The 16660-nt window shown below is 48.4% G+C and overlaps 3 protein-coding genes across 3 annotated transcripts; 1 reads left to right on the top strand and 2 right to left on the bottom strand.

Moving 5' to 3' along the window:
• Positions 1–7067: 7067 nt before the first annotated feature.
• On the bottom strand, positions 7068–8119 carry SCP_1801300 (Protein AIM2; the record flags this gene model as incomplete). Its single annotated transcript, XM_027765218.1, has 6 exons — positions 7068–7142; positions 7211–7384; positions 7451–7771; positions 7835–7956; positions 8011–8037; positions 8092–8119. 6 exons carry the CDS (start codon positions 8117–8119, stop codon positions 7068–7070), a joined length of 747 nt encoding a protein of 248 aa, XP_027621019.1.
• Positions 8120–10343: 2224 nt separating this feature from the next.
• Positions 10344–12334, top strand: SCP_1801290 (hypothetical protein; the record flags this gene model as incomplete). The annotated part of the gene is made up of 8 exons (XM_027765217.1): positions 10344–10598; positions 10656–10845; positions 10907–11165; positions 11222–11399; positions 11458–11557; positions 11616–11844; positions 11896–12133; positions 12191–12334. 8 exons carry the CDS (start codon positions 10344–10346, stop codon positions 12332–12334), a joined length of 1593 nt encoding a protein of 530 aa, XP_027621018.1.
• Positions 12335–12757: 423 nt separating this feature from the next.
• Positions 12758–16623, bottom strand: SCP_1801280 (predicted protein; the record flags this gene model as incomplete). The annotated part of the gene is made up of 6 exons (XM_027765216.1): positions 12758–12850; positions 12909–13088; positions 13142–13442; positions 13491–15790; positions 15845–16325; positions 16385–16623. The coding sequence occupies 6 exons, from the start codon at positions 16621–16623 to the stop codon at positions 12758–12760; spliced, it is 3594 nt and encodes a 1197-aa protein (XP_027621017.1).
• Positions 16624–16660: the final 37 nt, after the last annotated feature.

Raw genomic sequence — 16660 nt, 5'->3', positions numbered from 1 at the left:
ACCACATGCCAAGCAATCAAGTACTACCAAGTAAAGTAGTAAAGTCTCTGTCTAAGTCACTAGTAGTTTATAAGTACATAACATTGTACTTATTGGATTACAAAGTCTATCGCCCAAGTCTCTAAGTCTATAGGTCTTAAGGTCTGATATCGGAGTCCGTGTACTCATATCAGTCAACTCTACTGAAGTCAGTATTTTATCCAAGAAGGGTATTTACTACTTTGTTCTTATTCCTAACACCTAATTTACTTCAGTAACAACTGGGATATAATTTGACTTAAGACCAGTCCAATTATCTCAGGATTTGTGGAGATTTGAAGTCTCGCTTGACACCAGACATTGTCATTAAATCACCCAAGTCATACGTCACTTTCACAAGTTGGTGCTTGGTGCCATTGGGCCTTGGATTTTGTTGAACTGCTCTTATGTACAATAAATAACAATGCATACCTTCTTACAGCAATGGACCATGGTACCGGATGGATCTATGCTGATCCTTTGCTGAGCTGTTGAAAGAATCTGTGATTCTTATGCTGAGGAAGATTATCAATATGCATGGAAAGCTGATAAACATTCTTACAGACAATGAAGAAGAATTCATGTCTTACCTTGTTCAGAACTTCCTTTGCTGCCTTTCAATCACTCACCTTCATACAACACCGTATCATCTGCAGATGAACAGTCATCTCGAGCATTTCAACTACAAAGTTGAAGAAATGTTAATGTGTTATTGTACTCCGAATTCTCAACATCTATGGGACACTTATGTGGAAGACGTGCTACTCGCACACCACACACATGTCAACTGTCACACTGGAATGTCTGCCTTCTATCTTGCCTATGACTCGACTTCATGTCTTCCTCATGACTTTATTGCCGACACAATTAGTAACCCACTGACAGATAAAAAAATAGAGCAGCTGTAAAGAGAGCACCTCAAGCATGTCCAGGACCTTGAATGCCTCCATGCAGAAGTGAACAAGCACACGCACATTCGTCTTGCACAGCAGGCCAAATGCTGCAATAAACGATACCATGAGCGAGCATTGAGTATTGGAGATCTAATACTTCGAAGGTCAAAACTGAACTCAAAGATCTAATACTTCAAAGGTTAAAACCAGACTCAAAGATCCACCCATGCTGGGATGAACCCTTTATCATTCAAGATGTCACTGACAAGAATACTTACCAGCTTGCAACAAGAAACGGATACATCCTTCAGAGACTGTGCAATGGAGAGAGATTGAAATGGCATTATCCAGCAACTATTGATCCTGAGGCCAGTCTATGGTATGCGAGGATGGACTCGCAGCAAAAGGATGTGAACAAACAATTGAAAGCTGACCTTGTGTATTGTTGAGGACAGCAGTGAAAGTATGTTTGTTGTTATTTGTTTTATACACTTACTTTTTTCCTGGAGCTCCAGAAAAATGATCTCCCTTGGTAAAGGTATTAATTTCATCTTTGATTTTATTACTCTACTATATGATAGTGATTGATTATCTTTCGAGGAATAAAAGATCTTAATGAAGGGGTAATGTTGGGCTCAATATTTTCCTCTGTTTATTATCTACCTAATTCGTACGATACTGTGCATATTTGCATTTATTCTCTACATAATTTCATCATTGTTCTGCACATCCATCATACTTAACTACGCCGTAGCTATGACATCGTATTAGTATGTAGGCCAAGCACTTACTGCGCGGCTCTACTGATACATATATAAGGACATAGAGGATCCCTGAAATGATCAGAGTATTCTCTTGCTAAAATATAGCCTCACCCAAATTTTGGTGCGAAGGCTGCCATGCTGAAGATGGCTTCTCTGTGCTTTGCTTTGCCTCATGTTTATCGAGCAGAATCTTTAGAGTCTGATAAATATGAGGCAAAGCAAAGCACAGAGAAGCCATCTTCAGCATGGCAGCCTCCACACCAAAATTTGGCTGGGAATATATAACGGGTCAGTTCTGATGATCGTTACTCGTTAGGACTGCTTACTACTTACCTAAGCAAGTTGCTTTATATTCTTTACACCCACCATCTAGCTGTATTTACACTCAGTCTTAGCTACTTTTAGCTATATATTGAGTCCACTACAGCTCTGGTGTGTCTGAGGATTTAGGCCACTTACAGAATAGTCACAAAATTGATGCGCAATGCTGCATTTAGAGTCTCAGCAGCCTCAAGGCAAATTTTCCATCACGGACACTTCTGAGCGGTTGCCATATCATTATCTCCATCACACAATTAGCTGAGGGCAATAATCTACCCACCTATCACTAAATTCTTGTGTGTCATGCTCACCTGTGCACCCACTGTTGAGTAACACTGCTCACGCATGCCCTCTGACTAGTGCTCTGCAAGATTATTATTATAATTAATTGTAATAATAATAAAACTCAATATTACTATTAAATACTGGACTGACCCATATTATAATTATACTCAGAGCTATGCAATAGATCTCATTACACTACTATTATATTATAATACTAGATTGTATTTAATCATAATCAGACTCTTGCACAACATATAGTGAATCCTGACTGAGGGGCCATTGCAAGTCACTCGGAACCATCAATTTCAATTGTTGGGATTTAGCAGACTGCCATTTCTGGTTGATCTAACTACGGCCCGAGTCTAAGGAATTATTTTTTGAGCATCTAAATGGATGCTTGAAATCAGTGCTTGATCTGTCTTTAACCAGGCCTTGGTGTGCCTTCCCCAATGTTGACTTAGAGAGTGTATGGTTGGTGGGCAGACATCAGGTGCACCTTGAGATTACTCCCTGAGCTTGTTATGAGGGTGAACTTGTTCTTCACGAGCAGAACTGGGTGCATGTTGGGTATGTTTCTGGCTACCATGGATATCATTAGATACAATTACACTACTATTATATTATTATTATACTACTCTGCCAATAAATATGCAGCTTTGAGTTCAAAGTAATTATACATAATATTATTATTCAGCCTTTTAACATATTTAATAATAATTGCAGAGCACTACCTCTGATGTGTACTCAAGGGTGCGCTTGATCACGTGCTTTGAGACCATATCGACAGATGAAGGGGGCCTGTCAAAAACCTATAGGGGGCCATTATCACCTGCAACAACTGAGAAGTATCAGCTATCTCGCCACTTATTGTTAACTTGGGTATAGTCATCAATATGAGACTTGCCTTCAAGTCTCCGAACATGCCCCACAGGAGAGTGTTATTGGTGCGGCAGGCAAGTGGACTTACTCCAAACATTCTTATATCTACTAATTAATGACTACATACTACTGTACCATTTCGATCTATTCGACATGTCACAGGTCATATGCCCTTCTGTTGTGTCGAAATTTGGCAGCTGTCACAGGTCACATGTAGTACTGTCGGAAGGTCTTTGCATGTCACTGCCCCAAAGGGCACCCAAAATGGGTGAAATTGCCTAAAAAGAGTTCAAAATGTCGAAAATTTCAGCCAGTCATGGGTGTCCGGCTGAGTTGTCTACCTGTTGAATCGGTACCATGCTGTCACACATCACACTAGGTGTCAAATAGATCGAAATGGTACAGTACTATATTCAAGTTTCGCTGTAATATCATTAAACTTTTCAGAACAGATTTTCCCTCCAGAGTCAGCTGAACCTACATCTCATAAGCTGCCACCTGCCCTAAATTCAGAGAAGTGCACACTACTCTCTTCCTACACTCGTGCTAATCTCTCAGCTGATAATTTGATATTGGATACATTTAGTCACCTCAGGGCATGAAGGCAGTTCCCAGATTTGCCAGATTTCAGCCAATAATTAAGCACTGGACCCGCTCACCTTCAATTTCAGAACCACATAAATTTGTCAGTGTGTTACACCTTGAAGTGGATGTCGACCTGATTGATTTTAGGCATACAAACGCATTCACCAACTGAGGTCTCAGAACTGGATGCACGAAATGTTATCAGTATACAAAGTCAAGATTGTGGAAGAAGATCTTACTATGTTCTTCGGCATACAGAAGCTGCCCGAGCCCAAGGTAGCCCGAGAAATTCTGAACATTTACCTTTCCAACCAGCATGCCCAACCAATGTCCTACACATCATCCCTCTTTTTTGATGCACTCTCGAAGCCTCATGACACAGAGGTCTCTCGGCTCTATTCATACTATTACAGCTATTTTGCAAGTAAAGTTTTTGAGACCCTTGCCTACAGTTTTGGACTGAACTGCAAGTAGCTGCCACCATCTGAAGGACATTTGACATCATTCTGCATCACGGGTTTAGTGACTGGGACAGCTCTCCCCATGAGCAGCATGCATATTGATAGTGTTGCAGGGTCCAGTCTGGTCTGGTCTTTTGCCTTTTTTGGCCAGGACCAGGACCAGGACCAGGAATGGACCAGTTAAATTCTTTAGGACCAGGACCAGGACCAGTCCTGTTAGGACCAGTAAGGACTACAGTCCTAGGTCAGTCTAGACTGGTCCTGGACTGGTCTTTGTTTACTTTGACTCATGTTAAGAGATTAAGACATGGTATACATAACTTGTGAGGGGGTTGTACTTCATTATTACTAGTGTTTTTGCATTATATCTAAGCCTTACTTGAATTCTAGTTTTCTATCATGCTAACTTCTCAGCTTTGGCCTAAATTTTGATGTAAAACAGGCTTTAATAGCACCTAAACAGTATCAGTCCAGGACTGGTCCTAGACTGGTCCTGGACCAGTCCTGGCAGTCCTGAGAATTCTGAAAATCTTCAGGACCTGAACCTGAACCAGGACTGGACCAGATGGCAGTCATATATGGTCCAGTCCTGGTCCTGAGGCAGTTCTGGACCAGTTCCAGGACTGGACCCTGCAATGCTACATATTAACAATGGGCAAAATATAAGGGTGTGGGACAATAAAAATTATATACGCCTCATCTTAGTTGTGAGAGTGCATAAATGACTGCTCACAAAGATGATCACTGACATGTTATGTACATTCAGACATCTAAATACCAGTGAGATCAGGTGCCCCAGCTTATTGCAAGTGCGATCACACACTTCACCGACAATCAATCATTCCGCAGGAATAATGGACAGCCTCTGATAAAGTCCCTGCTAATGCTTGGGATCAGTTGGATGGCATACACTCCAGTATTCTACAAGATTCTTATCACTGAGGAGCTTGTGTGCACCATTACTTCATGCCATAGCGATGTCAGTGCTCTCCCAGAAATGATCATCCACAAGCTGGTACCACCTGTGAAGAATGTAAAATGCTATTTGAGCGAGACCCATGGCATGCTTCTGTTGAAGAATCACCACCTAGCCTTCTAATGCTTGCAACAGTTCAAGAAATTTATGAAACAAAGCGTAACTGGGGAATGAATTAGTCATCCTGATGATTTCAAGTATCTAGCTATAGTGGGAGGGTACGCAGATTCAATTCAGAATTGAACAAGACCAATTTAAATGGGTGAACAAACTGGAGGAATCATTCTACTAATAGACTGAGGACGTCTACATCTCATGCCCAAGTACGCTCTCCCCATTGTTTCATTCCTGTCCTCATACACCGATCGTACTCGGAGTCCTCTGTATACTGAGTCGGGATCATTGAATCCTCATGAGCCACAAGCTGATGAACCGTCTGAGCCATGCAACACATTGTCTCTGGGCCACGTCCCTCCTGCCTGTGGTCGTGGTCATGATCTGGTTGCTTGTGTGCCTGTCCCTCCAGCTTGTAGTTTGCTGATGCAGTGTGTGATTGTGGACACAACCGCTAGCACTGCTACGCGTGTTCTAGCCAAATCCCGAGCCCAAAACTTCACTTGCCAGCAGCCATTGCACTTGTAATGCTCGCAGTGGCTCTCAAATATTATGAAGGTCCTGAGCAGTGAGGGTCACGGTACTGTGCAAATGAGAAATTGGCTACGTCAAGAGGCCAGTAAAGGTGCTCATTCAGCAGTTTTAAGCAGCACCCTTGATACCAGTGGAGGAGCTCGCACAGTCCGAGAAGCATCATCAGTAAGTTTTGTATCCTTGGTAAAACATTCTCTGAGGTGTGCGCATTGTTGAGCCTTGTTGCATCAGCTGCTCACCATCCTTGGGATCATGCAAGTTCTGGACATTGTGCTTGTTCTTCCAGCATTTCGGGGAACCTCATTTTCTGGTCATAGAATTGGTGTTGTCCATGGCGGCTCCCGCTCAGACTAGGACAGCCAGATGGTTTGAAGGAAAGTCAGTGCTGGGACGTGTCATACAACTAGCACCCTTGGCTATGCACTTTCAGCTAGTATTTAGCTATGCCACGGAGCAGAATGACTCGGAAGTCAAAGTCTGAGATCTGATGCACTACAGTGTGTTGCATATGACTCTGCAGTTGCGCGACACGCGATTTCGAAAATCTTTGTTTGTATGAGCCAAATAAGTGACCATTGTCACATTTTCGTGTACCTTCATGTCATCCTGCTAGGCTCACCGTCTGCATCTAGTTGATTCTACCATATGTGTAGTGTAGTGACCTACCTTGTAAGCATTTGAACCGCATACTTCTCGAGCAACCAGACGTCATTAAGGAGTGAGCAAATACAGTAGGACCCTCGAGATCTCTTGGAGGGGCAAACGCTCCAGTACTGCGGCGCAAGATTCTTATCATGGAAGAACTCGCGCATACAGTTGCTATGCGCCATAGTGACGTTGGTGCTCTCCAAGTAACAATTGTTCACAAGCTGGTCCCATCTGTGAAGAACGCCAAGCGGTATTGTAGCGAGACGCATGGCTTCCTTTAAAGAATCACAGAATAGTCATCCGGTGTCTGCAACAATGTAAAGAATTCATGAAACACAGCATACCTGGGCTTGAAGCGCTCGCGAATGGGAATTCTCCTTTCTGTTATCGATTCATTCTGTGTACGACCTCTCATTGTATCGCAGGTTCAACACATGTCTCAACATTCGACTGTCCAATTTATTATGCGAGCTCTGATGACGTAGCAGAACCGTTGCAGCGTATTACTTTGCAATGTCTATAACCATTTGCATGCACATCGGAGACAAACATCTACAACGCTGCTGTTCCTCCGATTCACATTCAGAGATTAGAGGTATTTCAGTAAGAACTCCACCGTAGCCTTGAAAGCACCCTCCTTTCCAGCCTTGACTTTCGGGTTACTCTATGGAGGTAAAGACAAGTCAGAAGGGCAACATCAATTGAACGGAAGGTACGTCACGATGCACGCACCAAGTCGCCGCGGATCGTGAAACCATGGGTGCATCCCTCCCAGTAGGTTCTCTTGTACCCAGGAGCGAATCCAGTCAGAACCACATCCGCTTGCGCCTGTGCTTCTCTGTGCAACTGGTGGTCGATCTCACAGCTGTTGATCAAGAGCGGTGCCTTGGACTCGGCGACGTATCTCTACAAGTATCAATGCCTAACGATGAGAACCCCAAAATGAGCTCTGAGAAGAGGGAAAATGCTCGCCTGATAATCCTCGGGCATCTTCAACAGGGACGGGTGGGAAACGACCGTGACGTCCGTCGCGTTGAGGAAAGCCAGATCGAATGCCGGGCGGGCGCCGTAGCAGAATCCGAGGGCACCAATATTCTGGACGCCGCTTTCTGTGAGAGCTCCAATGACCTTCTCAAGCACCGGCTTAACAGAGTCTCCGGGATGCTTCGCCAACCAGGCCTTCAGGTCGAAGTTTGAGCCCGGAGCCTGGGCATCTGCGGGACACGGGTCGCCGTGGAGGATATCAGGGACGACAACCTTGAAGCCATTGCGAGCGTAGTCATCGGCGAGGAGCTGGATACAGAGAGTGGTTGATTCCCATGTTTTCATGTATTCCGCAGTCAGAGGACGGCATACCTGGTGGTTCGGAAGGTGTATTCCAAAGATATCGATGAGATAGAGGATAACCTTGTCCTTCGGATAATCGACTGTAGGAGTAGCGACGTAGCACTCTACACCACCAATCTGCTCAAATTTTCCTGCGTATAATGTACCAAGTTTAAGAGAGAAGAACACAAGTAGACGAGACTTACCTTCAGCTACGCCTTCGTGGCGGACGCCTATCCAAGTGGACGGATGTCATGATAACAAATGTTCAAACACGATAAACGTACCTTGAATACACTGTTCGCACAAGCTCATCGCTGCGTTGACTTCTGGAGAAGGGGACGTTTACGCAGGCCTGCGCTCTCGAAAGTGGGTAGAAATACGCAGCTTCCATATCAATTATACGCACACAGTCATCATATCCGATTCACAATGCGGATGAGGGAAGCCATTTGGAATTGGCACAAGGAACAACACAAGTCCCGGGCTTGATTCCAGAAATGACCTTCAATGTCATGAGAACCGGAATGGTTGCACCAAAGTTCTGATAAGACATGGAGAGCGGATGCAGGCTCCTATGCGCTCCACTGAGGACCATGTGGATGTTTTCAGAACCACTGCTCCCTCAGAAGCTTCGTGCTACGAGGTCACCAAGGGCGTATCGATATCACAAACTATGCCTGGCCACCTGATGCCGACCAACGGTGCCTCAATGAATCGGAATCTGGATGTAACGAAGGCTAACAATGGCCATGTTTCATTTTCTCAATCCCTAAAGGATGAGGGATTTGGCTAGAGAATGGCACGGTCAGCAGGCACTGAACTCTCAGAGGGAATTCGAAGTTCAGTTGAGTTCTAGTACTTTCCTCTCGGTCCGGGGGAAGGTCGTCGACAGGCTTAAGGTTCGGTTACGCCATGTTCAGGATCACTTCACAATTCAGACCTATCAGAACACTCCTACCTATCTGATTCAGTCGAACTGAAGTTACTAAACATAACCGTTGAAACGTTGAACGTTCTAGTACTTAGTACTGTTGTAGTCGCAGCGCACTGGCCCGCCAACGGCCGGCAACTCCCGTGTCTTCAGTCACACTGACATCTCCAGCGATGCAAATATCTTTCTCTCTGACCTCTCGAAATCTATGCCAACAAAGACCAGGGTTTCTAGATCCAACTCAGCTTCTCGTTAAACCCTTGAAGCTCCGAGCTCCAAGTACCGAGTTTATACCGACCGGTCATGAGGTACACTCACTACCATCTTGTAGGGTACTATGCACGAGCAATAGCAAGGAGGGTACTACTCGAACTCAAGTAATTCAGAGCCGGCAGTTTGGGCTAGGTACTAGCACAGCGAACTCGTTGAGCGACATCACTAAGGCCACTGTTCTACACGGTTGGCTTGTGAAGCCGCCTTGCCGAGGCTGTCCGATGATGCACTTACTTCCCCGTCGTGGAACTCCTGCCCTCTGCCAGAAAAACAACGAAATGAACATCGTTGTGTCGGCGCTATTGAATCGACAAGTATCCCTGTTTATCGATTGCTCTCATCTAGAATATTGGACTGTTGAGAGCTGCAGCTGACGATATTGTGGTTAAAAGAATTTGCTGAACTGTGAAAAGCGCTGGGATAAAGTCGCATCCACTAGCTGTTCGGTACATGCGATGGCAGACACTACTGATTCTTTGGATTTCACATCGGAATGTACATTCGCCACGTCAAGGTTATCCTTAACTCGCGCGTTTTGACATAGTGCGGTTCGTCGTTGCTTCGGAGCTGCTCCATTCATCACCTGCTGAACATAGTATTCTGCTCTGTTATCTGGCCTGATTTCGAAACCTCTGTCAGTGCGACTCATGTGAACGACTCCAAAATATCGCTTGGACCAACTCTCAAGTCCTGTAAGCTGGAGCCCATTTGTCTGTGTAGCTAACACCTGTCATTAATGCTTGACAGGCGTTTGGTACACTCCCCAAATTTACTGGCTTCCATCTGCAGTCCCCTCGATATCGAACCATGCGCTTTGGCAGCGTGCTATCTTAGCATGCGTCTGCTGCCGAGTCCACACCATGCACTAAAGTACATCTTCATTCGTATTGTAGCCAGAAAATGCAGGTGAGGGTGAATTATCGTACACTCCGCTGAATAGTCATGGGGAAGGTCTCGTGGTTCCACAAGGAGAACCGAGCACGTTCATCTCGCACCTGATCGTGGATCATCAGCCCACGTAAAAGGATTCGGCAGCTCACGCAGAAGGTGCAGAAGCAAGCAATGGGGTGCGGGTTCTCGTGAACCCACACTTGACTCTAAAGCGTCTTCTTGTAGCATGCCGTTTTCTCCGTTCCTCGGCCTTTTCTCCCGCTCCTTTGATAACTTCTCGAATTTCAACTGCAGAAGTTCACAGCCGCTGGAATAGCTTAAGAATTCGCGTGGGATCATCAAGTTGCCACTCACCGCCGACAGGTTATAATTGCGGACTGCCTTCTGATACCATTTCGCCTCCCTCCATTCCATTTGTCTGACCGTTCTCACAGCATCAATATGACTGCTGTGCTCTCCTACGACATCGGGAACAGCTTGCCCCACCCCGGCTTCAAATTCAACACCAGTGCTGCACCACCTTACAGTAAATTTAAGACGCCCAGCTGGGTGCGTCATGCACCAGTGACGCCTAGTGAAGCCAATGAGATCAATGGGCTCGGAGAACCGTGGGACTGGCGTAGGCCGTCATTCAGAGGTATTGACTTGACCAAGCCCGACCCGCGAGTCAAGCCTAACCTGTACGAGATCTTCTGCGTGCGTTTTCTCTTCGTGTTTTGTCGATGTTCTCTAATATCAAGCGTCTCGTTTCAGTCCGACCCAGTCGCTCGCATTGTCTTCAAGGACGTTAATATCATCGACTCAACCGGTAAGGCGCCTTACCAGGGTGCTGTCTTGATCAAGGGAAATCGCATTGTTTCCGTCCGTGGGAGCGTTTCTGAAGCCGATTGCCGTGGTGCCCGTGTCTTCGAGGGAAGAGGCCGGACGCTTATGAGCGGGCTAGGTTAGTTACTAGATGCGTCTCACGTTTTGAGCGGCCTTACCTAACGGCTGATTTGTTCTAGTGGATGCGCACACTCACTTGACATGGAACAATGCTGGCACGCTCGAAGCCCTTGCAGCCATGGGTGTAGAAGAACATACCATTTTTACCGCACGTTCTGCTCGCACCTATCTCGACTGCGGTTACACTATGACCGTCGGCGCGGCTGCAGCTAAACAGCGTCTGGACATTGCCATTCGTGACATCGTTAACAAGGGCGATCTCCCTGGTCCCCGCATTCTCGCTAACGGCCAGGAAATTTCTCCGCTTGAAGGCGCACTGTGAGTTCTATTGTATCAATGTTTCATAAAATCTAATGTGATTGCGTCTGTCACAGTATTCCTTGCATTACTGCGATCGCGAATACTCCCGAGGAAATTAGAGAGGTCGTAGCAGGTCATGCTCGTGATGGTTGTGATCTCATCAAACTCAACATGTCTGGCGATGAGATTACCGAAACACTTCGCTCTGAGGATACCACCTTTACGGATGACTTGGTTGCGGCAGCCGTCGAGGTGAATTTCTGTCTCCGTGACTGGGTCAGTTCTCAAGAGCTGATGTACTGGTCGTCAGGCTGCTCACAGCCATGGCATGCGTGTGTGTAGCCATGCCCGATCTGATGAATCTATTCTCCAATGCTTGCAATACGGTGTCGATATCATCTACCATGCCTGTAAGTGCCGTTATTATGGCAGTCATGGTCACTCGCTTACCCTTCGCACTGCACACAGCTTTTATCTCGGACGTGACCATGGATGCACTCGAGGCCCAGAAGAGTCGTGTATTTGTCGCACCAGCACTTAACTTCCCATACGCCACCCTTTACGATGGGGAGGAATACGGTTACGACCTTTCTCGTGCGGAATCAATCGGATACGTGCGTGAGCTCGAAGTAGCGATTGAGGCATGCAAAGAGATGCGCAAGCGCGGCATCAGAATACTGCCCGGCGGTGATTATGGGTACGTTCTTCATTCTTCATTTGCATCCTGTACTTCTCACTGCGAATTTAGTTTTGCCTGGTCGCCCCACGGTACCTACCGGGATTTGGAGCACTTCGTGAAGCTCCTCGGGTTTACTCCGGAAGAGGCAATTATGTCCGCTACTGCTCTCGGTGGTGAGATCATGATGCGGAATGACCTCGGTAAAGTTCAGCCGGGCTACCTCGCAGATGTCATTCTCGTGAATGGGAATCCCCTGGAGGACATTACTCTTTTGTCTCACCAGGAGAATATCGATGTCGTGGTCGTGGTAAGTCTCTTACTAGTGCACTACGCCGGCCGCAGTGTAGTTGACGATTGATTGCAGAACGGACGCATCCACAAATCTTCTAGAAAGGATCAAGAGCCATGGTTTGAGCCGACACCCAGCTTGCTGAGCGACGTTGAACGTTCGAAGGGTGATCATGTCAGCGGCAAGCTTGCGAAGGATCTCGCTGGGATGACACTGTAAGGGCGTTGTGCTGGCAGCCGGTCTAAGTGTAGTCGTTGTTTCTGTAATTCACCCTTCCACGATCTTTGTGACTCCAAAACAACAGCTGTATGTACGATATATGCATTCGGTCCCATACATATGCGACATCTTCGAGCAATGGTGGAACCGCAGTTTCAATGCGAGCTACCATTGACTCACAGACTACAGGTATACATCCGATAGAATACACGAGATAGAAAGTCCTATCAATGACCACAGAACAGGAGAAGGCGAAAATGGTAGCGTCGACAGCGATATTATGTTGTCTCGATTAGTATGGCATGTGGTTCTAGACATACAATGCAATCATTAGCACATCCGGTATCGTAGCAAAGTTCTCATGTATACGGTGTACAACGCTCTATATGCAGATGGTATTGTCAGCATGAAAAATCGACGGCGCTACGCCATGCATTGCTTGAGCTCAGTGATGTGAAGGTTGCGACGTCTGACGATTTCTACATGCAGGATGGTAGGACGAAGATCATACTCAAACTGGGCAGCAAGGGCGTGTACATATTAGCACCAGCCAACAAAAGATTGCGGAACATACCTGCATCAGCTGGTCGGCTTCCCACATACGGTTGGGCAGACTCTCGAGGGCGACGTAGACGGCAGGAATGGACTGGCAATGCAACAATTCCTGCTCGTTCGAATGTAGGATGGCGAAGGCGACGCGGAATAACACGTCCAAGCCGTCGACCAGGAAGATATCCCAGACTCTGAACAAAGTCTAAGGCAAATATGAGACAAGCGATATGACGTATTACGACCGACGATACTCACCTCTACGGGCAGACAATCTGTAAACAGTGAGAGGAACCACGAGAAGCAGATTGCAGGCAAGTCCACTCCTAACTCAGCCAAATGCGAATGTAACTTCGGCATTAATTCCTTCACGTAGTCCAGGAGGACAAGAGGGCATGCGCGAGAGCTGAGGAGCGAAGGAGAAAAGAAATCCTCCGGAAGGATCCGCTCCACCATTGCAGCGAGTACCCAGAACGCCTCTTCCTCATCCGCATGTACCAGCAGAAGTGTTGACGCGACAAGATTCATGCCTTGGCAATACCCCACCGCTGTGTTCCGCCTAGAGAGGCTAAATAAGTCAATCACTATAGAAAAACAAGCAACGAACCGGCTGTAAGCAATTAACACTTTCCGTAGCTTGTCTACTCCTGCACCGGTCCTGCCGAAGAAAATATTGAGAGGCATGGTCCTGCCAACGTCCTTCTCAATTTCTCTCGCTACGCTGTTCTCGCTGTCCACCTCGGAAAGTAAGTCAGTGAACACGCCGGGCTCGCGCATTTCCAACCCGCCGCTACACTCAAGCCAGGCCTTCGAACGATACATCAAAGGAATACCATTCCTCACGAGTTTATCAAATTCTTTCTTCTCGTCGCGATTAGAGGAAAGGCCAAGCTGAGCGAAACCGATGAGACCATCTGTATGTAAAAGTTCATCCTCTTCCAAGGCAATGTCGAGTCCAAGCAGTACCGCCGCACCGCCACCTGCACCCGATGCAATCGCTCTCGAGGTCGAGGAGAATCCCTTCGTGGAATTGCTCCGGAGCTTTAGGAAGACGTCCCATTCTTTCCGCCGAGCGGTCTGCCGCTGATCATGTATCTCAATCAACTGAGCTAGCAGCCTACGGATGGTGTGAACGCAAACGTGGCGAGGTGTCTCCGCATTTACGGAGAGGATAGCGCTGTTCCGCTTCGAAGCTGCGCCGTTCGGCGCTGATGAGCCCATCAGTGTCCTTCGCCTCCTGCCTTTGGAAGAAGACGGCGATGCGCCCCGAGATGCCTGTGATGAGTTCGACACTGAGTCTGCGGTGGGAATGCTGTACAACGTCTGCCTTGTACTCGATGTGTTCACGCTGACAGTATCCGCGGCATCCCCACCTTCGCAATCGCACTGTGCCTTCACGATCTCGATCGTCTCTTCGGGTGTCTCATTCTCGTCCGGCCAGCTGTTGTCCTCCTTGCGGTCGGCAATCTTAATCCCAGTGAGACAAGCAGGAGCAGTGTTCTGGCACTCCTTTGCGCGGATGAGCAGGAGAACGTCGTACTGCGAGACGTCATAGATAAACCCATACCGATCGGTCATACCCTCGTAGTTGTGCTCGTCCAACACGGAAAGCCCAGAGGCAGTGTCTGGAAGGGGAATAGTAAAGTGGAAATCTCGTGAAGTGAGTGGAGTGTATGTGCGCGACAAAAACTGCGTGGGTGGTTTCGCATTAATGGGGATGATCGACTCCAGAGGGACTGACCCAGGTTTCGTGGAAGGTGTAGCTTGTAATGCTGGTGTTCCCGTCTGCGTATTCGCTGCAGACGACGGATCGGTAGAGGCACGATTGTGCACAACACCGGCAACGTTAGATATTTTCTGCTGCTGAGCCATGAAGGAGCCAAAGAGTGGAGAGGCAAACCCGGGAATATTCACACTGGGCTTTCTCGCTTGTGCTGGTCTGCGGGCCTGGTCGTTGGAGAATGTACGATTGACTATCGGTGTGAGATCCGCGTCATGGCTGGGCGGCTGTTGAGTAGCGTATGGATCGTAGTGGTCAACTTTGTCCGTCCTCCTCTCCTTCCTCTCCTTGGCAGTTTCACGGAACTCGACGCCTTCCTCTCGCGCATTGCGTACGAGCTCAAGCGCGAGGTTCGCGATGAAGGTGCTTGTATCACGCCCTTGATCAGCAAGAACGCTGGCCGGATCAGAGGTCATGACGCGAGTGGCCTGCAGGATCGCACGCAGCGACGATCCCTGGGGTGGCTTCTGGTCCGACATCGACATCGACGGTGCGAGCGTGGATGACGAAGACGCTACTGGAGGCGGGGATACCTCCCGCGGGGGTGTCGTGAACGCGCTTCGCGACGGCGACGTCGCGGCAGAGCGTGTCTTGAACACGTCGGTCTCTGTACGCGGCTCGAACGCGGCGATATCGGTCACGGACATGTTGCGCCTCTTCCGAGACCCGAGCGAACTCACAGAAGGATTAAGCAACGAGAATCCCAGCGTACCGAATACGCTCCTGCTCGCTTTGCGCCGTGCAGCCCTATTGGGAGTCTGAGGTGCAGACGGCAGTGGAGACGTTTCGCTGGAGGGTGTCTGAGACGAGCTCGCGTGGCCTTCCTTCCCAGCATCCTGTGCCACGCCAAGTTGAGGAAGCAATGGCCCACGCCCGTTTTGCTTGCCTTTCACCCACCACGTTCCCATCCAGTCCCCGATCGAGGGCCGCCCCAACTTCGTCTCGTCGTCTGGGCTCCCGGACTGCTGGTCGGAGGAAGGATTCTCTGCCGACGGACCTAGATTTGAAATGGAGACTTCTTCTTCACTTGCAACGGAGGGCACCGCGGGCGTGATGTGGTCTTCGGAAACAGACCTCGCCAACGGTGCCTCGTCCTCGATCGCCTCCGTTAGTGACTCGGAAAGCGACTTCAAGTCGCCATCGTTAGTACATGGGCTCTCGCAGGAGACACGAACGCTCACCACCTCGCTGTGCTTCCGCTGCACGCGATGGTCCTCCTCGTCGTCGTCCGGGAACAAAGACTGAAGCAACCGCTTCCCTACGTCCTTCTCCGACGGCTGAAGTTCTCGTATCAACGCTTGAGCGCGCTCCCGCCGCGCCGCATCCTTTTCCAGCAGCATCTGCCGGCTCTCCTCCAGCTCCTGCCGCGCACGCGACAGGCGGTGCACCGCCGAGGACAGGATGCGGATCACGGAGTGGTACGGGTGGTTAGCCACGTATGACGGAGATGCGACTGCGCTGTAGCCTGACACCGTCGACTTAATCGCTTCGTCAGAATATTCGTGCCATTTCGTATGCAGCACCTGTAACTCGGGGATCGGTCCTGCGTCGCCGTTCGTCTCCGCGAATAGACCGTGAAGGCCATCGTACTGCATCGTTGTAGGTGAAAGGATGGTCCCGCTGGTCGATTCCACGACGATGAGCGGCGCGGGCTTGATCGACCTGTTAAGCACACGATCAGTCAGTCTGCCGTTTGTTGGTCGATACCGGGTACCACTGACTTCCGCTTGCCCCCCTTACCATATCCGCGAACACTGCCATCCCAGCTGGCATTCGTGTTCTTCGTTTGTTTCTCCGCGCTGTTCTCCAGTTGCGCTTTGAGGTCAAAGTAGCTTGTGGCCGGCCTCGTCTCTTCGACGGAGTTCTTGGCCCGAGGCCGACGTCCTCGAGACGGTTCATCGAACGACAATGGGTGCAAATGCGTAGGCGTCGTCACCGCCGCAGACGATGTCGACGCCATGAATCAGGCAGTGTAGAGTAAAGGTACTTAGAAGTTC

The sequence above is a fragment of the Sparassis crispa genome (assembly GCF_003851025.1).
Source record: "Sparassis crispa DNA, contig_000017F, whole genome shotgun sequence".
NCBI lineage: Eukaryota > Fungi > Basidiomycota > Agaricomycetes > Polyporales > Sparassidaceae > Sparassis > Sparassis crispa.
Note: the sequence above shows the minus strand (reverse complement) of the source record. Positions and strands in the feature narration are given on the sequence as shown.